General features: G+C 42.2%; 1 protein-coding gene across 2 annotated transcripts in view; it reads left to right on the top strand.

Annotated features, from left to right (window-relative positions):
• Positions 1-21,269, top strand: part of Atg2b (autophagy related 2B) — a 79,897-nt gene extending 58,628 nt beyond the window's left edge. For both annotated transcript variants that reach the window (XM_005343521.3, XM_026781005.1), the window contains 8 exons: positions 4,956-5,034; positions 9,046-9,253; positions 11,433-11,502; positions 12,226-12,308; positions 12,890-13,011; positions 13,444-13,598; positions 14,258-14,407; positions 16,853-21,269. In XM_005343521.3, the coding sequence (XP_005343578.1) occupies positions 4,956-5,034; positions 9,046-9,253; positions 11,433-11,502; positions 12,226-12,308; positions 12,890-13,011; positions 13,444-13,598; positions 14,258-14,407; positions 16,853-17,083 (1,098 nt within the window). In that variant the 3' untranslated portion in view covers positions 17,084-21,269. The remainder of the gene's footprint in view (positions 1-4,955; positions 5,035-9,045; positions 9,254-11,432; positions 11,503-12,225; positions 12,309-12,889; positions 13,012-13,443; positions 13,599-14,257; positions 14,408-16,852) is intronic.
• The last annotated feature ends 949 nt before the right edge of the window (positions 21,270-22,218 follow it).

The raw sequence follows: 22,218 nt of genomic DNA, 5'->3' as shown, positions 1-22,218 counted from the left end.
AATGATTATGCTAAAATACTCTTATGAAGTGTAGAGATGTTAAGCCTGCAGTGGAGATAGATGTTTTTCTTGCAGAGTTGCTAGCTGCTCTGTCAGCTGAAATGCCATATCTTCTCTCCCCTGTGTAGTTGGGCCTCACCATCTCCAAACAGACATCAGTTTTCCTCTCACCTCAGGGTTACATCTTTCCTGGCTGTGGCTCTGTATAAACAGAAGCACATTTGGCTTCCTTCTTCTGGATTGTCTGTGGGGTTCCTCTGTGTCACAGCTTGACTTTGTAGGTGTCACCCACCACACATGTGCCCCAGCTTACCCATTTGCCTGCTGGTTCACACTCATGTTTAGTGCTCATAAATGAGGCCATTGTCAAATTTGTATAGAAGTGTTTATGAACATATTTTTCTTTTCACTTGGGTAATGTACATGTATGTGTATTTTTTCACATATACGTACATACATCTACATACGTGTAGTAAATAAAAGCAGAACTTCTAGGTCCTTCAGTTACTATGAGCAGCTACTTAACTGTTTCCCACTAGTAGCCAATAAGTGTTCTGGTTGCTTCTTGTCCTGGCCAAACTTGGTTCTGTCATCTTTTAAATTTTTGATGTTATATTTAGTGTTTCTGTATCTTCATTTGGGGTTCCTTGATGGTTGTCTGTGTAGCCTCTTTTCACATTCTTATTAACCATTGCTGAATCTTCTCTTGTGAGGCGTTTCTGATGTGCTGTTTTTACAGCAAAATGTAAATACCGCAGTAAAAGGAACATCATAAAAGAGCCAGGGTTTCTAGTGTGTCTTTATTATTTCTTTTTTTCTTCAAGAACAAATCTATATTTAATATTTTCCTTTTTTTGAACAGTGTTGGAATTAGAACATTTACAACTTTAATTTTATATCCTGTTAGTTAACATGCAATGCTGAGTATGATATGAACATGTAATAAGCATGTACAGTGTAAACAGTGCCAGGTACAGGTACATGTACATGTGCTGAACATGACACAATAATGAACCTTCTGTGAACCTGCTACTTGCCTCAGAACCAGGTATTGGTGGAATTATCTCAGACTTCTAGGCACCATATTACCTAGAATATTGTCACCTGCATTATTTAAATAAATTGGGATGGCAAGTAACTAAATTCTTGGATGTAAGCAGAGACGACTTGTTTCCTGGTTGCCCAGACCCAAATAATCACACAGAAACAATATTAATTACAACATTGCTTGGCCAATGGCTTAGGTATATTTCTAGCTAGCTCTTATATCTTAAACTAACCCATTTCTAATAATCTGTGTATCACCTTGAGGCTATGGCCTACTGGTAAGGTTCCGGCATCTTTCTCCGTGGTAGCTAATGGCGTTTCCTTGACTCCGTCTACTCTATATATATCTGTTTTGATTTACCACCTGGCTTTACTCTGCTAAACTGTTGGCCAAAACAGCTTTACACAACAACCAATAAAAGCAACACATATACAGAAAGACATCCCACATCATCACCCCTTTTCTAATTAAAAAGGAAGGTTTTAACTTTAACATAGTAAAATTACATATAACAAAACAGGTATCAAGCAAGAATTACACAGTTATAATATTTAGTCTATTTATATCTAAAGTTTTATATCTAATTTATCTTTTATCAAAACTTAGGAAAGCTATTACTATATCTGTCTTCAACTCCATCAAAGACCCCAGGAGAATATAATATTACTTAAGTAAACAGGAAGTGCATTGTAAGCAACTTCTAAAACTCTAGAATTGATGGAGATATCTCACTGCCTGGACAGTCACCCAAAGTTCTTCTGTAACGTTGGGGCATCAGTCTTCAGCCGACAGGCCCATAGTATCTGGCAGACTTTTCCATGAAGCAGGAAATTTCAAAGATTGTTTCATCTATATTGGCAGTTAGTCACTTTCTTTTGTATCCTGCAGAATGTCTGGCAGAGTCTTTCATGAAGCAGGAACCCTGAAGGAATGTCTGACCTGTTTTAGACAATTTCAGCAGTCATTTTTCTGTGGGTCCTCAATGTCCAGTTCATACAGCATGTCATCAAGCAGTCCATGCAAGAACAGCTTCTTGCTCAAATGACTAGAAAATTTCATAAGGAGCTTCTTTGATGCCCATCATCTTCTTGAAGTAATTGGTGCTGCCAGAGGCAGGCATGTCTCATTGAGAAAAGTCTAAGTTCTTAAAACATTTTAAATGCCATATTCTGTAGGTCTTTGAAGACTATCTAACTGAAATATACCTCTGTATATCTAGCAAACCTAACGTATTTAAAGGTTTGATTATTATAGATGATTATTAATCTGTATTTCTTAAATATATATTACATTTTAAATAAGCTGTATAAACACAGTACCTTAAACAAGAGCAGAAATACATATACACAGTGTAACAAAATCAATCTTTAATCTGTATCAATAGACCAAGATCTATACCAATGCAAAGTATTTATTTCTATACCATATCCCCCTTTAAATGAAAACAAACATTTCGGAACAATCATTTTAAGAATTTAGGTTTTGTTTTCTCCAAACTGCTTCCTGCTGTTTGTTGGACGAAGTATTTTTAGGGTTCTTGGAGACCTTTTGGCAGGTCTTATTCCATCAAACCACATTGTCCTAGAAGGAATCCACAGGTTCTCATCCTCTGTGGAAACAAAAGCAGAATCCCTTTTCCAAAGTAACATATCCTTGACTCAAATTTTGAAGTCAAGATTCCTTCAAAATTTGTTGGTTTAGCTTAGCAGCCTGTACAATGACATGTCTCTCTGTAGTTAGCTCATTCATAGTCAAAAAATTCAAAGAAAACACAATAATATACATAAGCCAGACTCTTTGTGTATTTTCCATATTTACAAGACATTTTACTCTATTACCTTTTAATTATTTTATTATTTTTACTTCTTTAGTCTATGACTTTCTGTACTCTTTGCTTTCTCTCTCTTAAGCCCATGTATATCAATCCAACACTGTGAGCCATTCAGAGGTCTTTTTTGTCTGAATCTATAATGCTCTCTCTCTCTCTCTCTCTCTCTCTCTCTCTCCCTCTTTTTAAAACTAGGAGTGCTTTTTAAAATGCTAAGCAGCATGGCTAAGACTAAACCTGCTGCTTTTCTTTTTGACTCTGCCTTTTCCAACATGACAGAGGTATGTTCACTGCCAGCTCAGCAAGCCATGTTCACTGCCCCAACTACAGGGATGTAGTGGGTCTCTGTCACCATAAAGCAATTTGTAACATGCTGCTCACAAACCCCATGTAAGTGCTCCATAGCACTACCTTTCGAAAGAGTCAGAGCCTTACTTGTCACCAACACAAAACAGGAAGCTGGCTCTTAAGCAAGCCATGCAGTTTTTGCTGTTAACTCTGAGTTAGGAAGCCTTGTTTTGAAAGGTGCCACACCTCTGCTCGCTGCCAACAAACAGAGCCTATTTGAAATTATGTGGTTACCATGAAACTCCAATTGACTCCTGTTTTTTTGTGGGCCTAGAAGCACTTTTTTTTTTAAAGCTTTCTTAGGCTTTATGTGGATGTATGTTGCCCCATATGGGAAACCATTATGTAAATGGAGACTGCTTTTTTGTTCCCTGGCCACCCAGACCTGAATAATTACATAGAAACAATATCAAGTACAACACTGTTTGGCAGATGGCTCAGGTGTATTTCTAGCTAGCTCTTACATCTTAAATAACCCATTTCTATTAGTCTGTATTGCCACAAGGCTGTGGCTTACAGTAAGATTCCATCGTTTTTTTCCTTTGCCAGTTACATGGTGTCTCCTTGACTCTGTCTACTCTATATATCTCTGTTCAAATTTCCCACCTTGCTTTACTCTGCTAAGCCATTGGCCAAAACAGCTTTATTCATCAGCCAATAAAAGCAACACATGTGCAGAAGGGACATCCCACATCGTTGGAAACTAGGAGTCATACTTTCTTGTTGTGAACCAACGTTGTGACCATGTACCTCACAGTCACATTGTATTGGATACAGTGTTAATTTTTTATAGAATTTAGAGTTTTTGATGGAGGGAAGGATAGAAAAGAATGGACTTAGGCTTTTAATTTTGTGTTTTATGCCCTGCATTTTTCAGTTCAGTCTTTTGGCAACTGGAGGGGTGTGAGCCCAGAGCCAATACCTTTGCTTTTCATTATGACTGCAGAAAAGACTGTATTGAGTGGCTGATTTAATTTGTATTTATTTATTTATTTAAAGACAGAGTCTTGCTCTAATATGGCTAATGTGTAATTTGCTATGTAGCTGAGGCATTTTTGAATTCTTGGCAATCCTCCTGCCTTAGTTTCCTAAATGTTGGATTTATGGGCATGTCCATCACACACAGCTTCAAATTCCCATTTTGAATATCTTGTTCAATGAAGGAACTGTCTTAAGGCAATATAGTAGTGATTAAAGAAGAAATAAGTTCTAGGGAATAGTGGCACAAGGTAAATATTTAAGATGTACCATCTGCTGCTAATAGTGATGATACCATTGTTGACTTAGAATGGGAACACATGCTAAGAGCAAGTGAGAACATTTTCTTTCAAAGAAAACAAAAATACACTTTGATTTAGAAATTTTTCCTAGTCGTTTGTGTTTTGTTTTGTTTCTGTTTCTATTTTGAGACAGGGTCTGAGTAGTCTCGACTGTCCTGGAACTCGCGACACAAACCAGATTGACCTCCATATAGACCACTGCTGGGATTAAAGGCGGGTGCCACCACACCCTGCCCATTCCTAGCTATTTAGTTTTTACTTTTTCTGTGTTTGTGCTTTATTTTTTCATAGTTGTAAAAAATAATAGGGATGCTGGGCTTGTATGTGTGTGACAAGAAGAGATGAGTGGTGGGCGAGCCGACGAGAAGTGCAGTGACTGCTGTGCAGTGGTGACTGGTGCATACAGCCTGCAGACTGTCCTGTTAGTGACAGTGACTTGTCTCCATTCCAGGACGCTTTGTTCTTCCTCAAGGATTTCTTCACAAGTCTTTCTACAGAAGTGGAGCTTCTCTTGACTCCAGATCCAGAAGGTACTTAACACGTTCAGTCTGAGGGTTCTGTGGTGTGTATGGAGGCCTTACTCAGGATGGGGTCACGTCCTCAGAATGCCTTTGTAAGCTGAGTATTGTAGCTCAGAAATGAATCTAATGCCTGGAGCCCACTTAGTGATGGCAGCACCACACTATTGTAGAGTATTGGTTGTTTTCCCTAGCGACTGCTGACTAAAGAGCTGTGGCTGGTGGTGGCCACCCAACAAACACTACAAGAGCACAGAACTGCACACTGCTAGGAAAAGCTCAGAGTTCGTATTCCAAATACCATCTTTTGTCTTTCTTTTCTTTCTTTCTTTTTTTTTTTTTTAAAAAACTATCTTTTCTCATTTTACATACCAATCCCAGTTCACACTCCCTCCACTCCCCCCCTCCTATCCTCTATCCACTACTCCTCAGAAAGGGCAAGGCTTCAACAAAGTCTAGCACAGTGCTTTGAGGCAGGACCAAGGCCCTCCCCATTATATGCAGGTTGAGCAAGGTATGTCTCCAAAGACAATGGGTTCCAGAAAGCCAGTTCAAGAAGTAGAGATAAATCCTGGTCTCACTGCCAGTGTTCCCACAGTCTGCCCCAGCCATACAACTGTCACCCACATTCCAAGGGCCTAGTTTGGTTCTATGCTGCTTCCCTCACTGTTAGGCCAGAGTCAGTGAGCTCCCATTAGCTCAGGTAAGCTGTTTCAGTGGCTGTCCCCATCATAGTCTTGATTCTTTGCTCATGTTTTCATTCCTCCCACTCTTTGACTGGACTTTCAGAACTCCTCCCAGTGCTCCACTGTGGATTTCTGCACTGCTTCAGTCAGTTGCTGGATGAAGTTCTATGATGACATTTAAGATAGTCATCAGTCTGACTACAGAGCAAGGCTAGTTCAGGCATCCTCTCCACCATTGCTTAGAGTTTTAGCTGGGGTCATACTTGGGGATTCCTGAGAATGTCTCTAGTGCCAGGTTTCTTACTAGCCCCATAATGGCTCCCTCAGTCAAGGTATCTCTTTCCTTGCTCTCTGTTTCTATCCTTCTGCCATCTTGACCATCCCATTTCCTCAAGTTCTCCCCTTCCCCTTCCTTTTTCCCTTCCTTCTCCCCTCCTGTCCTTCCTTCTCCCCCAACCCCTATGCTCCCAATTTTCTCAGGAGATCTATTTCCCATTTCCAGGGGAACCTATGTATGTTTTTCTTAGGGTTCTCCTTGTTACCTAGCTTCTCTGGGGTCATGGACTATAGGCTCATTATCCTTTGCTTTACAGCTAGTATTCACCTATGAGTGAGTACATGCTCATCTTCCTGGGTCTGGGTTACCTCACTGAGGATGTTTTTTTTTTTCTCTAGTTCCATCCATTTGCATGCAAATTTCAAGATGTCGCTTTTTTTTTTCTTTTTTCTTTTTTACCACTGAGTAGTATTACATTGTGTAAATGTATCACATTTTCTTTATCTAGGTTGTTTCCAGGTTCTGGCTATTATGAATAATGCTACTATGAACATAGTTAAGCAAATGTTCTTATAGTATGATTGAGCATCCTTTGGGTATATGTCCAAGAGTGGTATTGCTGGGTCTTAAAGAAGGTTGATTCCCAACTTTTTGAGAAATCGCCACCCTGATTTCCAGAGTTATTGTATAAGTTTGCATTCCCACCACAGTGGAGGAAGGAGTGTTCCCCTTATTCTGCCTCTCCAGCATAAACATAACATAAGCAAAACATAAGAGGTGTTTTTTATCTTAGCTGTTCTGACTGGTGTAAGATGGTATCTCAGAATCATTTTGATTTGCATTTCCCTGATGGCTAAGGATGTTGAACATTTCCTTAAGTGTCTTTGAGATTCTCCTGTTGAGAATTCTGTTTAGATCTGTACTTCATTTTTTAATTGGATTATTTGGTATTTTGATGTCTAGTTTTTTTTTAGTTCTTTATTTATTTTGGATATCAGTGTTTTTTCTGATGCGGGGGTTGGTGAAGATCTTTTCCCATTCAGTAGGCTGCGTTTTTGTCTTATTGACTGTGTCCTTTTCTCAGTTTCAGGAGGTCCCATTTATTTATTCTTTTATTTGCTATTATTATTTTTTAATTTTTTATTATTTATTTATTTATTTGCTCTCAGTGTCTGCGCTACTGGCGTTATATTTTTTTTAAATTTATTTATTTATTAAGGATTTCTGCCTCCTCCCCGCCACCGCCTCCCGTTTCCCTCCCCCTCCCCCGATCAAGTCCCTCTCCCTCATCAGCTTGAAGAGCAATCAGGGTTCCCTGACCTGTGGGAAGTCCAAGGACCGCCCACCTCCATCCAGGTTTAGTAAGTTGAGCATCCGAACTGCCTAGGCTCCCCCAAAGCCAGTATGTGCAGTAGGATCAAAAGCCCATTGCCATTGTTCTTGAGTTCTCAGTAGTCCTCATTGTCTGCTGTGTTCAGTGAGTCCGGTTTTATCCCAGGCTTTTTCAGACCCAGGCTAGCTGGTGTTATATTTAGGAAGTGGTTTCCTGTACCCATGCATTGAAGATTCCTTCCATTTTCTCTTCTATAAGGTTCAGTGTGATTGGATTTAATTTGAGGTCTTTAAACCATTTGGACTTGAGTTTTGTATATGGGAACTAGATTTGGATCTATTTGTATTCTTCTACATATTGACATCTGGTTATACCATCACCATTTGTTGAGATGCTTTCTTTTTTCCATTGTATAATTTTAGCTTCTTTGTAAAAAAAAAATCAAGTATTCATAGGTATGTGGATTAATATCAGGGTCTTCAATTCGATTCCATTTGTCAACCTGTCTGTTTTTATGCCAATACCAAGCTGTTTTCATTACTGTGGCTCTATATTAGAGCTTCATGTCAAGGATGGTGATGACTCTGGATTGTTTTGGCTATCCTGTTTTTTCATATGAAGTTGAGTATTGTCCTTTTGAGGTCTGTGAAGAACTGTGTTGGATTTTTGAGGGGGATTTCATTGAATTGATAGGTTACTTTCAGTAGGACTGCCCTTCTTATTATGTTATCCTACCTATCCACTAGCATGGGAGATCTTTCCATTTTCTGGTATCTTCTTCAATTTCTTTCTTCAAAGACTTAAAGTTCTTGTCGAACAAGTGTCTCACTCTTTGTTTAGTGTTACCCCAAGATATTTTATATTATTTGTGGCTATTGTAAAGGGTGATCTTTTTTTGATTTCTTTCTCAACTTCTTTATCATGTGTATATAGGAGGGCTACTGGTTATTTTTTAGTTGATCTTGTATCCTGCCATATTATTGAAGGTATTTATCAGCTGTAGGAGTTCCCAGGTAGAGTTTTGGGGTCACTTATGTATACTATCATATCATCTGCAAATAGCAAAAGTTTGACTTCTTCCTTTCCAATTTGTACCCCCTTTGGTTTCCTTTTGTTGTTTTATTGCTCAAGCCAGAACTTCAAGACCTATGTTGAAGAGATATGGAGAGAGTGGACAGCCTTGTCTTGTTCCTGACTTTAGTGGAATTTCTTTGAGTTTCTGTCCATTTAGTTGTTGGCTTGTCAGCTTGCTGTATATTTCTTTTATTATGTTTAGATATGTTCCTTGTGTCTCTGATCTCTCCAAGACCTTTATCATGAATGGCTCTTGCACTTGGTCAAATTCTTTTTCAGCATCTAATGAGATAATCTGATGTTTTGTTTCTTTCAGTTTATATGGTGGATTACATTGATAGATTTTTGTAGGTTGAATTATCCCTGCATCTACAGGATGCTAAATCAGGACTGGACGTACTTAGACTGATTTTAATTGCTGTGTGTTATTTTTAAGAATAGACTTGCAGAGCTTATTCCTATTCATATATGTACATTCCATGTTAATTAATACGAATCGGTGTGTGTAACAGTAGTGATGTAAGGGTGGGAACAGATTTTCTCTGTAATAGGAGCTACATTTTCCCAGTGTAGCACTCAGACTGATCAGTATCGATTGCCATGGTGCTTGAAAGTCTCAGAGCTGCCTTCAAATGCGCCCCTCTTGTTTGCAGTTACAAAGTCTCCTGGAGCTGATGTCACCTGCAGTTTGCCAAGGCATTTGAGTACCTCAAAGGAGCCAAATCTAGTTGTTTCTTTCCCTGGGCCAAAGCAACCTTCCTCAAACCATAGTGCCAATTCAGTGGAGGGGGCTAGTGGACTGGAGGAGAAGGACTTCTCAACTGAGGAAGCTTCATTTAGTGACCAGCCTGTGTTTTTTAGGTAAGTATATTAATTTTATTAACAAATGAAGTTCTATGGAGTTAAAGATGGCTCTGGAGTGTGTCAGTGGACTTACAAGCATGAGGGCCATCAGTGGTCCTTCACATTGCTATGTGCCTCATGCTCCTGTTTGCATAACTATCTGTCTAACTATCGCCCCTTGTTTGTGCAGAGTAACCCTGGTTTCAGAGCTTGTCTGTTATTGAACCTGTGATGGAAGTTCCACTCTACTCCTGCTGCTCCCTTCCAGGTCTTTGAGTGTGTTTGTTCTTTAGCATGGGGCTGCCCTTTGGCCTCTTCACACTGCTTTTTCCTTCTGCTGAGTCCTCAGTCTGCTTTTGTCATTCCTCCTGAGGCAAAAGAGCATCCCGGAAAGCTCAGGTGCCCTGCACCACTGCTGCTGCTTGCCTGTGTGGCAGCCATTCTCATTCAGGAGGTTTTTTCTTCCTTGGCTGACTGATCTGTTCTTCTTGTCCTCTTTTCCTAGCCATTGTTAGTCAGGGCAGAGTCTTGACTTTTCTAGAAAAAGGAGGGTCAAAGAACAAGCCCTTCTTCCTGTAAAACTGGGGGCTCTGTCTTTCTGTGTTGTGAGAAAAGACCTTGGATGTGGCCCAAGTGGACACTATTTAGAAGTGTCATTGTGCTTTAAAGATCCCTCATAGTAATGAAAATAGATGTAGAAATAATAGCACATAGGGAAGAAGGACCAGAGATGAAGGTCTGCTGGTGCTACATTTCACTGTAAATGTTCATTTCTGTTACTTTCTTCCAGTGATTTGTGTCTTAGTAATAACTCTTTATTAATCATAATAATAATATGCCAATTCAGCTTGACACTTTGCTTGTATGGAGGTAGGTCTCACTATGGCCAGGCTCAAACTCTAGATCTTCCCTCCTTAGTCTCTCAGGTAGCTGAGGTTACAGACATACTACTACATCTGGCTCGACAGTCTTTAGTTTTACCTTTTATCTAGGCAAATGTTTGTTTTGTATGTTTTTGCCAGGTCATTTGAAATATGGAAAATAGATTGTAGATTTCCCCTCTATTCTCCTGGAGGGTCTAGATCCCTGGGGTGGTAATGAGTGGTACTCATTTACTCCTCCTGCTCAGAGAGTTAGACACCAGCTAGTGGTGAGCTAAGGTCTTGATTATCACCTATCTACTTGCTGATTTTCTAGTGAGCGGTCAGAATCTTCTTCTTCCTTCTGCAAGTGGCTATTGCACTTACTGTGTTTCAGACTTCCATCTAGGCACTGTGAAGAATCTCTGGCTAACTGAATATACAAATAATCAAAGAGTCTATCTGTTAACACATCTTATCCCACGGGGAAGAAAGGCATAGGAAAGGCCGAGGGAATAAAGGTATCTGCCCAGGTAAACAGATGCAGCTGTGTGTTCAGAGATGAGCAATGGTCCTGGGACCTAGGCTTAGACACTGACTGCAATAGATAATACATTGCCATTTTATTGTAAGTACGGGGGGCTTTTCTGAGGTGGTTTGGTGTGCAGCCATTAGCATTTATGCTGTTGGGGAAAATCATGGTTTGGGTTCTGAGCATTCAGTTTCCAGTCAGCTGTAGGAAGACAGCTCACTGTGTTGTTGGCCATATATCAACAGTGTGTAGTTTACTCACCCCCAGAATTCCCACTGTTAGTATATTCACGTCTACTCACAAGCACTCATCTCACAGATTCTCACCGAAATTTGCCAGGGTGATTTTACAGTGATGAAGAATTGAGGCTCAGAGAGCTGAGACATCTGTACTTGAATCCCATGTAGTTGTTAGCAGCAAGGGCCAGGCCAGGGGGTTCTGTCTCTGCTCACACTGAGCAGGGAATGGGCTTCTTGCCTCTCCTATCTGCTTCTTGTTGATGTTTGAGGCCATTTTTATTGATTTGGCCTCTATATGACTTGAGAATATGTAAACTTTTTTTAAAGAATAAGCATTTAATAAACTAAGAAAAGGCATTTGTGACAACATTTAACTACAATAGAATTGTCTGTCTAGTCGCGATTAAGAGAAAGTGGAGCTAAAGGGCATTCTTTCGAATTTAGGACATGAGATGTGCTTCTAATTTATTTTGAGGTTTTGTTTGATTTTTCATTTTAACCAGTTAGGTCTAATTTTATGATCAGTAATTTGAATATAACTAGCTCCCTTTGTTCCCCCCCACCAGAGAATTCAGATTCACGGCAGAAGTTCCTATTCGGCTTGACTATCATGGCAAACATGTGTCAATGGACCAGGTGTGGACACTTTGCATGAATATGTAATGTAAAATTACCTTTTAAAAATCGCATCTATTTCTTATGGAGGGAGTGAATGCATGAGGAGAGGAGGCACTTGTGTGGAGGTCAGAGGACAACTTATGAGAGCCAGTTCGCTCCTACAGAAGGGATCTGGGGACTAAACTCAGGTCATCATTACCCTCTGAGCCATCTTAGCAGTGTTCTCTGTGTCTCTTATAGATTCAGTAAAAAAAAAGAAAAGAAAAAAATATAGCAGATGAAGTTGTTGTTGTCATGCTTTATGCATGTACATGTGTCTAACATGAAGCCAGCACCTTTATGTGCTTCTAAGTAAATGTTAAGTACTATAAGTGAAATTTCATACTTGTTGATCATTAGCTGGCATAGTGGGTTGTACCATATAAAATACATTTTTTTCTGTAACTCTCTGAAGTGTTTTCCTTCTATAATTATTTTAAGTATTTATCTTCATTAAAGAATATTGAGTAGCCAGGTCGTAGAAAGTAAGTGGTGGTGCACGCCTTTAATCCCAGCACTCAGGAGGCAGAGGCAGGCGGATCTCTGAGTTTGAGGACAGCCTGGGTTACACAGAGAAACCCAGTCTCGAAACTCCCCCTGCCCAACAAAAAGAATATTGCTTGGACTTTCCCAGTAACAGCTATGTTAAATGTGGAGTCTCTCCTTAGTTTATGGATTAATTGGCCTCTCTTCCTATTTCAGGGAACACTGGCCGGGATTTTGATTGGCCTGGCCCAGTTGAACTGTTCTGAGCTAAAGCTGAAGAGGCTCTTCTACAGGCACGGGTGAGTAGGCTGACCTGCCGAGACTTTAAGGTGAGGCCTTAGCTGCTGTAGAGATAAAAGTGGAGTGTTTTTGCTAACTGCTCGCCTGCCCTGTGCTTTCTGCAGAGAGCACAGCTCTGGCGGACCTTACTGATCGGGCATTAATGTTTGTTTTGAGGGTGTAGAAGTGGTTGGAACAGAGTAGTATTTCTTGAAAATATTTTTCCTTTAGGATATTTTAAGATACTTGTTAAAGCTGTAAGTTGGCTTATTTGGTTACAAGAATTTGGGTTCACAGATGTGGTTGTGGTTAGTACCGTGTACCTTAGCCATGGGGGATCAAGAGATAAGAGCAGCGGAGGACACTCTCACTTGTGCAAGCTTCCTGAGCTTTGTCAATCTTTGTCTTTAATCTTCTCTCTGACACACACACACACAGATTTAGATTGGGAATTTAGTAGCTGATTTATATGATATAAAAATGTTTTGCCATTTTAGGAGCATCTGTAGTGTTTTGCCCCTGTGCTATGTAGTTTCCACACAGGAGAAGTCCTAGGTGTGTGCCTCCATTCCTCCTTTGCCTTGACACTCATTTCCTCCAGTTTGCTAGGTATTGACAAATTGTTCTCATATGCAATCACCGAATGGCTCACTGACATTAAGAAGAACCAGCTACCAGGAATCCTAGGAGGTGTTGGGCCTATGCATTCACTAGTTCAATTAGGTGAGTTGTCTTTTTAAATCTTTTTGGAGTTACAGATACCTTAAGAGTTTATGAAAAGAACATTTTTTTATAAAACCTACATGCATATTAACATGAACATAAAACTTTACCCCTAGTTTTAGGGTCAGAACCTCCATTCAGGGTTGGGCTCCCCCCATACACACACACACACACACACACACACACACACGTGTATAATTTTCATAATGACTTTATATTACAATAAAAATATTCTGGATATATCTGGGTTACAAATATTAAATTTAAGTTTGCTTTTGAGAAAATTGTTAGAATACTTCCAATCACATATATGGCTTAGCCTATATTTCTTTTGGGAAGCCTGGCCTTTGGGGACCATGGTGAGAATGAGACAAGGAGCCAACGGATTAGACTCTTGTCACCTACAGTTATCATTGTGATTTCTGTGTCTAGTGCAAGGCCTCAAAGACTTGGTGTGGCTGCCAATCGAGCAGTACCGGAAGGATGGCCGCATCGTCAGAGGCTTCCAGAGAGGTGCTGCTTCCTTTGGTACCTCAACTGCAATGGCTGCTCTAGAACTCACAAACAGAATGGTTCAAACCATACAGGTACTATTCCCTGCCTGCCTCATCTGGACAGATGAGTCCTGTATAGCAGCTCCCATGAAGATGTGTGAAATGTTGAGGGTAGACATCATATTTATAATGATTTGCTATCATACTGAGTTTTGTTTTATTTTGTTTTTGAGACATTCTTGCCATGTAACCCAGACTGTCCTTATAGTTTATATCCTCAGCCTTCCAAGGGTTCAGGTGTACGGGTGTGCACTACCACTCTTTGTTTGGTGCTTGGTAGTTGTTTAGCTATCTAGTACTGAGCATTAGGTAACAAACTTGCCAAGTCTGTTTGCATATTTTAAGAAAATAACAGTTATTAAGTCAGCAGGGGTTTTATTTCACTGATCTATGTAAAGGATCAGAGCTAAGTTTAAGAACATGTAATAGGGTTGTACAGAAGTGTTGAAAGTTGCTACATAGGATAATAAAAGGAAGGGGTTGAGTAGGTCAGCTCAATCCAGATGCAAGCTTTTAGCTTACCTTCCCTGTTCACGTGTGAAAGTCTTAAGCTCTTGTTATGGGCGTTTAAGCAGAGGCGCCATCTGTGTGGGGGTTCTCTATACCCTACAGGAGAGCACTGCCACACTTTTGGTGCCCAGTGCTCCAGACTATCTTCTAATTAATTTCTCCCCTTTGACAAAATGACCCAGGCAGCAGCAGAGACTGCTTATGACATGGTGTCTCCAGGTACCCTTTCTATTGAACCCAAGAAGGCAAAGAGATTTCCTCATCACCGTTTAGCCCACCAGCCAGTGGACCTGAGAGAAGGTGTGGCCAAGGCCTACAGTGTTGTAAAAGAGGTATGTAGAGCTGGCAAGTCAGAACTGGCTTGCATGCTTTCTCTGTTTGTTGGTTGGGGTTTCTATTGCTCTGATGAAACACCGTGACCAAAAGCAACTTGGAAAGGAAGGGCTTTATTTCAGCTTATACTTCCATACTGTAATCTGTCACTGAAGGAAGTCAGGACAGGAACTCAAACAGGAATCTGAAGCAGGAGCTGATGCTGGGGCCATGGAGGGGAGCTGCTTACTGGTTTGTTCCTCATGACTTGCTCAGCCTGCTTTCTTATAGTACCAAGGACCACCAGTCCAGGGATGGCCCCACCCATTAATCACTAAGAAAATGTTCCATAGGCTTGCCTACAGGCCAGTCTGGTGGGGACATTTCTCAGTTGAGGTTCTGTTCCCAAGTGACCCTAGCCTATATCAAGTTGACATAGAAACTAGCAAAGAGTATTCGCTGACTTTAATGTCTTAGAAGAATCATTGGGAATGGCATGTAAGCTGCTAATGGTAGCATGTGACTGGTATGTGGAAAGCAGAAGAAAGCCAGGTAGTGAGTGTAGCTTAATGTAGTGTGTTTGCTGCTGAGTCGGTGCTTTCCTCTTGCTTCCCTCACTGTTCTGAAGTTGTCACAGCTTTTCTAGACAGAGTTTTACAGTTAGATTGTGTAAGTCTTCCTAAGCCGAACATAGCAGTGTTTATATTTTAATTAGCATAAAGAGTGTTTTGTGTATCCAGTAACACTTTCACGATACATCCATGAATACATAACATCATTTAAATGGTCTCATAGTATCTCATTGTAGGAATATGCCATCCATGTTTTCCTCTTGGTGGGCATTTAGTTCCCATTTTGTTCCCTGTGTGACACTGAACTGGGAATATTTTCTAGCTGTGTCTGTGTTCATGTGTGCAAGAAGTCCCATAAAATTGGCTAGTGGTAACTGTGGGAATCTCCACATTAGATTTTTACTTTTATTTACTTACTTTTCTGGGTTTTTTTGTTTTTGTTTTTGTTTTTGTTTTTGTTTTTGTTTTGTGGGGGACACATGGTTTATGTAGAAGTCAAAGGACCAGTTTGTGGAATTGGTTCTCTCCTGTTTGTGGGTTCTAGGGATCTAGTCAGGCCACAAGGCTTGGCAGCAGGTGCCCTGTGTTGCTGCTTACCAACTGTGCTTGTGAAGCCTGGTGCTCTCCAAGTGTTGGCAGGACACTCACAGGCCTCTTTCCTTTTCCTGCCATGACACGCGGTGTTTGTGGTCATTCTACTTGGGATTCATTAGATTTCCTTTCTAACCATATTCTGGTAGCAGTCAGATGGTGTAGCTGTCCTCACAGCACAGAAGTAGCCTTTGGGGTCCCAGGGAACTGCGTCTGAAGTATAGATCTTTCTCTCTTATTTCCAATCCATAGCCCCAGTGCTGAGGTTATGGACATACACTTCCACACCTGTGACATCCTGGTGTCTTTCCTGTTGCTGTGGTAGATACTCTGAGCAAGGGAACTTAAGGCAGAAAGAGTTTATTTTAACTCCCAGTTCAGAGCACAGTGTGTCATGTTGGGGAAATCAGGAACTCAGAGCAGCTGGAGATGGCATCTGCAGTCAAAGGATGAAATGTGTAGAAGCACATGCTGCTGGTCTACTGCGTCCTTTCCACTTGGAGATTCCCTGCCCAGGAGTTGCTCATCCACAGTAGCTGTGGCGGGCCTTCCCTATTCAGTTGAGGTCATCAAGATAATCTCTGCAGAGGCCCTCTAATCCAGACAGCCCCTCCTTGAGATCCCTTACCCAGGACACACATCCTGAACTCCTATGAAGTTGGGCTCTGTCACGGCCCAGCATGCGTGCATTCAGCTCAAAACTTAGCAGTTGTGACAGGGGTGGAGCGCTGCTGAAGCTGTAGGACCGACTGTAGGCGCCCACTCACGGTTTCAGAAGTTTCTATGTAACCCCGTAAAGTGTTCGATTTGGATTTTTATCTTAATTGGATATGTTCCATGCTTCTTTTCTAAGACATGCTCATAATTGTAGGCAGAGTACATGTGTTCTGAGCACTGAGTGGATCTAAGTTTTCTTGGGCTGCATCAGAGGAATCCTCACTGCGGTTCTCTGTCAAGAGCATTTACTCCAGAGGCCCTCTTTGCAGAGTTGTATTTAGCTAGGGGGATTCGTCGGGCCAGAAGTTTCTTTTAGGTTATGATGTGTTTCTGTGGGCTTCCTTGCTTGGGACTGTCTAAGCACCGTTGTCTGCACAGTAGTGTTGCAGAGAAATGCTGCCATGATGAGTCCAATTCCTTCACAGCTGGGGCCCTGTTAGGGAGCAGAGTGAGGGCAGCTGGCTGCTTTCCTTGTTTTCTGTTCTGGTCTAGTTGTAGGCATTTTGGCTAAGTGTGAAAGTGTGACGTGTGTGGCACCTTAGTTTCTGACCTTTTCTCCTCTTTTCTGCCTCCCACCTTCTGCAGGGAATTGCAGACACGGCTCAGACCATTTATGAGACAGCAGCTCGAGAACACGAGAGCAGAGGGGTCACCGGCGCTGTGGGTGAAGTTCTGCGCCAGATCCCACCGGCAGTGGTCAAGCCTCTAATTGTAGCCACCGAAGCAACATCCAATGTGTTAGGTGGCATGAGAAACCAAATTAGACCAGATGTTCGGCAGGACGAGTCACAGAAATGGCGCCACGGGGAGGACTGAGGCTTCCAGTGTGACCCACAGTGTGTGGAGCTAAGGAGCGGGGGTCCTAGTGGCAGCTTCATAGAGAGTTGTCTAATTTATGTGCTCATCTCAGGAACAAAAGCAGTTTTTAGTTAAATAATTCTATGTCAAAACACATGCAGCCAAAACCTTGTGACATTTTAGGGCCTGGCACTTGCCTACAGAAGTGGCAGGTGTCTGGTGTCATGGTCAGTAGAGATTGCTGCCGTGCTAAATGCTTTGCCTTCGTTAAAGTGGCTGTAATCGTACTTGTTACTGACAAGATCTCATTGGGAACATCTTTGTAAACAGTGTTGAGTGCTAAAGAAAAATATTGGAGCACACTTGTAGTTCTGGGGAGTTGATTTTTCAACTCAGTTTCAACACTTCTGATGCTGCTGAGAGAAGCCACAGGGAAAGCAAAGCAGCTAGGGCTCCAGTGTCTGATAAAGCAGGGCCTCGACTCCCTGAGGGACCAGCTGCTCAGCTCACCTGGAGAAAGTGAGTGTCACAGACGAGATCTGCTGTGCTGCACTTTATCCTCTGTTCGTGCGTGCGTGCGTGCGTGTGTGTGTGTGTGTGTGTGTGTGTGTGTGTGTGTGTGTGTGTAGTATAATGCCAGGTGTACTGTGTTCTCTGTCATTTACAAGATTACATAAACATAAAAAGAAGTGAAAATGTCTCACAGATTTTGGAAAGGAAGGTAACCCAAATGTAGTAAGTTTCTGTGTCCAAGTGCAGCTGTGTGTTCTTTGATGGGCACTGTATCCATTGTTAAGTACACAATGCAGACTGTTAAGGTGTGTGGTAAGGGACACTGGAAGTGGGTTTTATTCTTAGAAAGTTAATTAAAAATGCTCCAAATATGTTCTAGTCAGCTAATTCAAAGTACCATTTTTACGTGGTTAATATTGTACATTTTGATAACATGTCAGGAATGAATAAAGTATTTTTATTTAAAGGTAAGATTGTTGTATACTTCTGTGAATATTTTGTTTTTTCTGAAAGCATATTCATTGATGTAATGTTAATGATTGACAGTGGGATATTTGGAGACACTTCTCAGAATTGATTGTGGTTAGTATCACACATTGTTGAGGAGAAAAGGGGTAATGTTTGCAGTCTGCCTAAAGACCCAACAGTAAACCAGGACTTTGTATTCATCCCTGTTTAGAGTCGCCTGCTGTCCCCTCATGGTTTCTAAAGTGTTGGTGGGTATCAGGGTGAAGTGGATGCCACAGTTGCATCCCAGTTTGTAGGTGAAAAGGAAGGTCAGTCTCACCCTCTGAAAACTCTGAACAAGAAGGCAGTGCCAACCCCAAATCCAAGCTCCAGAGTTTGCAAAAGTAGTGTTGTATACATTTGCATAAGCTTGATTTCCTTTGACTGCTGTGAAATTGAAAAAAAAAAAAACAGATCTCAGCAGCCACTGGTAGGCCTCATGGGACCTCATGGTGGGCTCTTCTGTTCTTGTTAAGTGGGGCAGGTGTCTGATAGGCCCTGGGCAGACACTGCAGGTAGTAGAGGCATGTGTTGCCATGACTGGCTAGCCACTCTGCCCTTCTAATGAAACATGCAGTATGTGCTGCTGTTGCATTTGGTCAGACTTCACCCTACGTCTCCTTCTTAGTTATGTTTAAGGTCAGTGAGAATTGGTACATGGAAGTAATGTCCCCTTTGACCTCTGAGCTGTGTACAGCTCTTTCTTTTAACTAGTTAAATTAATGAAGCCATGTAAACAAGTATCTTTATGATGTCATCTCCTGCTTCTCCCTGTTGACCTCTACCTTGCCAGAGATGTTGATTCGGTCTCCAGGGCTATGTGCATTTATCCAGGCCCTGGTGAGGACTTGTCTGTATTTGAACACTTCTAAGTTACATGACTGTTGTGACGACATGTAGTATGTTGGCATAAGCACAAATAATGGTGTGTGCCTCTGTGCTCAGTAGAGTGCCCAGATGCGTCCTGTGAGTCTGGTGGCCATGGACACCGTGGCTGTGCCACACCATGGCGGCTGTGGGCTACTTCAGATCTCTACTCTCAGAGTGACACCTTCCTGATCTGGCAGCATGACTGGAGTAAGCTGCAGGTATTCACCTATTGCTACTGAGGTCCACAGAGTCTCCCCAAGGAACCAGGGAAGCAAGTTTGCTCGAGATCGCTCAGTTGGGCCAGATGTTGACTATTGCCTATGGAAACAGAGACCACAGCAATGGGACTGCCAAATGGGACTGGCTGGGAGCCTCCACTTCTCCCCTCTGTCTGTCCTCACACCCTGAGCCGGACATCATAGCAGTAGGCTTCCATTTTAATGAGGTTTCTAGGAAATTTGAATTCCTACTTAGGAGAATATATATTTGTCATCAGTATTCTTAAAATGTAAAAGTCACTGTAAGAAAAAGAATCCAAGTAGCAGTGTTCCTGAGTACCTGGGCCCTTCTGTCCTGCCTCCTGTCCTGTGTCCCTTGGAAGGCCACTGCAGGACCCCTATTAGTCCAGTCAGCTGTGTCTGCTCCAGTGGCTGCCTATCCAGGGCCCCTGCCCCTCCCTGGGTGTCCTGTGACTCGGGACTGACACCTGGGTGTTTTCACTATTGGGATTGGAAATGAGGATTCTACCCTGCCATAAATGGCTTCTATTCCAGGGTTCTGGGGACAGGGGGAAACACTTCTTCCCTGCCTCCCTTCACATCCCACTGGGGATGTAGAGTTTAGAGTCCCTTGGAAGGACTGAACACAGGGGTGACATTCTTCTGTCTGCGGCCGGACGGACCACTTGGTATCAAAGTCAAATACATGTTTGCACCTTAGGGTGAAAAGGAAGATTATTTGTATAGTGTAGAGAAGTATATTGATGATTTCCTTTTTTTATCAGGAAGTTTTATTTTGGTTTACAGGAAGGTATAGCCACTATTCTTGTAAGAACATTAGTATGTCACGTGCCAGCCTCTGTTTGGCCATTTTCAGGATTGTATTGGGCACACTTCCCTTTGTGCACAGTTGGAGGCCAGCCAGCATTGCTCAGAAGTGTTCTCCATTTCCCAGACAGAAATTGTGGATGAGAAATCTTTGAGTCTTGTCATTTCCTATTTTGAATCTCTTCATTTCCTGTAGGGATAGGACTCAGAGGCCCACGTTGGTCTTCTCTAGCCAGCGCTGGGATTAGGCAAGTCATTCACTTTGTAGTAAGCATCAGGGTGCTGTCTATCTGCTGCAGTTCAGAGGGTGTGACTGTATGGTCAGCTGCTCCCTTACACTTGGGCACTTGGCAGCGTGCACAGGGCTGGGGCTGGCCTCTCCACAAAGGTGTTTGTTTACTCGGTTGCCTCACTTTTCTGGCTGGAATTGTCTAGCCTTGTTTGTGTAGCCCGCTGGTCTCACTGTGATGCTTGCTTTTTCATGGAGTTTGTAGGCACCAAGTTCATCTTTTCTGTGGATCCTCCTTGCCTGTCTCAGATGTTAAAGCATCTCACACAGCCATTGTCTTTTCTGAGAATCCTGACTCTCCTAATTATGGCAACTCTGGATGTAAATAAGAATATTCCTCTGTACAAGTATTTTTGTGAAACATGTAACTTGTTAGTGTGACTATTTAAAACATGATGATGTTAAGAATACTTGTGAAAAAAATTAAAATATTTCATCTTTGTTTTTTCCTTTAAGATTAAGTATTGTCTGTCGCCGAGAACCATTTCTTGAATTTGCTGGAACTGTTTTTGGGGGTGGGATCTGTGTCTCAAGGATCCTTTCTCCTGGCACCTCAGATCTAGTGTGTATATGCCACCAGTTTCTGAGCTGTATTGGGCTATATTGTTTACGTGTGCCACTCCCACCCTTTTGGGGTACTGACGATTTTACTGGTTATCCCTTCAATGTGGACTTCCGGTCTTAGGGATGTCGATAGATGCTTGTAAATCTCTGGAGGAGGAAGACGCAAGACATTTAAATAGACAAATTATTTTAAAAGGAGTTTTGATGTGGTGTGTCTCTTTCTAACCAACACATTGGCAGTTGGGTGAAATTGACAAGCCAGGCATCACACTCGGTACTTAAGAAGGAAGGAAGGGCGCATCTATGAGATGCACAGATATCAGCCAGGCTCTCATGTGTGTCCTTCATTAGGAGTCTGCCCAGGAGAGGCCCCGAGACCTTGCTTCATGTGATCCCCACACCTCTTGCTTTCTTGAACTGCTGTGAATGCATGTGTGCTCTTGTGTGCGTGTGCATGCATGCATGTGGAAGTCAGAGAATGGCTTATGGGAGTTCTCGACTTCCACCATATGAGTTATAGAGATCAAATTCAGGATTCAGGCTTGACAGCAAGCTTCTTCATCCCCTGAGCCACCTTCCTGGCCCTCTTAAACTGCTGTTGAGAGGAGATGGGGCACCTCACTGCAGGAATCAGTAGGCATTTGCTGATTGAGGTGGAGAAGGGCTCAGGAGCCTTAAATGTGACTTGGGAGGGGCTTGCTTGTTTTGTTTACCTGCCCCCTTTCTGGTCCGCCCAGTACCTGGTCCTGAAGCCTGGCAGCAGTGGTTGGAGCACCTGGAGAGTGTCTGCTTGTAAACAGAACTCCGCCTCCCAGTCAGCACATCCCAGAACCTGGAAGTGGCTCTAAAGTGGTTTCTCCATTTCAGCTTGGCATTTGGGGCCACAGTTCCTTGTGCGGAGCAGCCCCGTGTGCTGTCGAGTGTCCAACAGCCAGCTAATTGATAGCAAACACCTCCCTCATTCCCCCAGACATGTCAAATGTCTCATCAGGAGCATAATCCTCCCAGAAGCCCAGGTAACTCCTGTGTGGTTGCTTGCATCTGTAATCCTAGCACTTGGGAGACATAAGCATGAGGATACTATTTATTTAAGTTAGCCTGGGCTGTGTAGTTCCAGCCCAGCCTGGGCTACTACCTTGTCTACAAGTATCATCATCGTCTCTGCTTAAAGGCTGCTCTGTGGAAAGACAGTGCAGTTGGAGGGCCGACCCCGTGTCATATAAGGTAGAACAGGGCTTAAATGTCCCCCCCCCCACACACACACCCTGAGACCCTGTAGAAATTTTTATAGGACCTTGAGTATATAGATAATTAAGTATGCATCTCTACATTTACTGATGATAAGTTACCAGGAAATTTATCTT

Source organism: Microtus ochrogaster, chromosome 1, assembly GCF_000317375.1.
Source record: "Microtus ochrogaster isolate Prairie Vole_2 chromosome 1, MicOch1.0, whole genome shotgun sequence".
Lineage (NCBI taxonomy): Eukaryota > Metazoa > Chordata > Mammalia > Rodentia > Cricetidae > Microtus > Microtus ochrogaster.
Note: the sequence above shows the minus strand (reverse complement) of the source record. Positions and strands in the feature narration are given on the sequence as shown.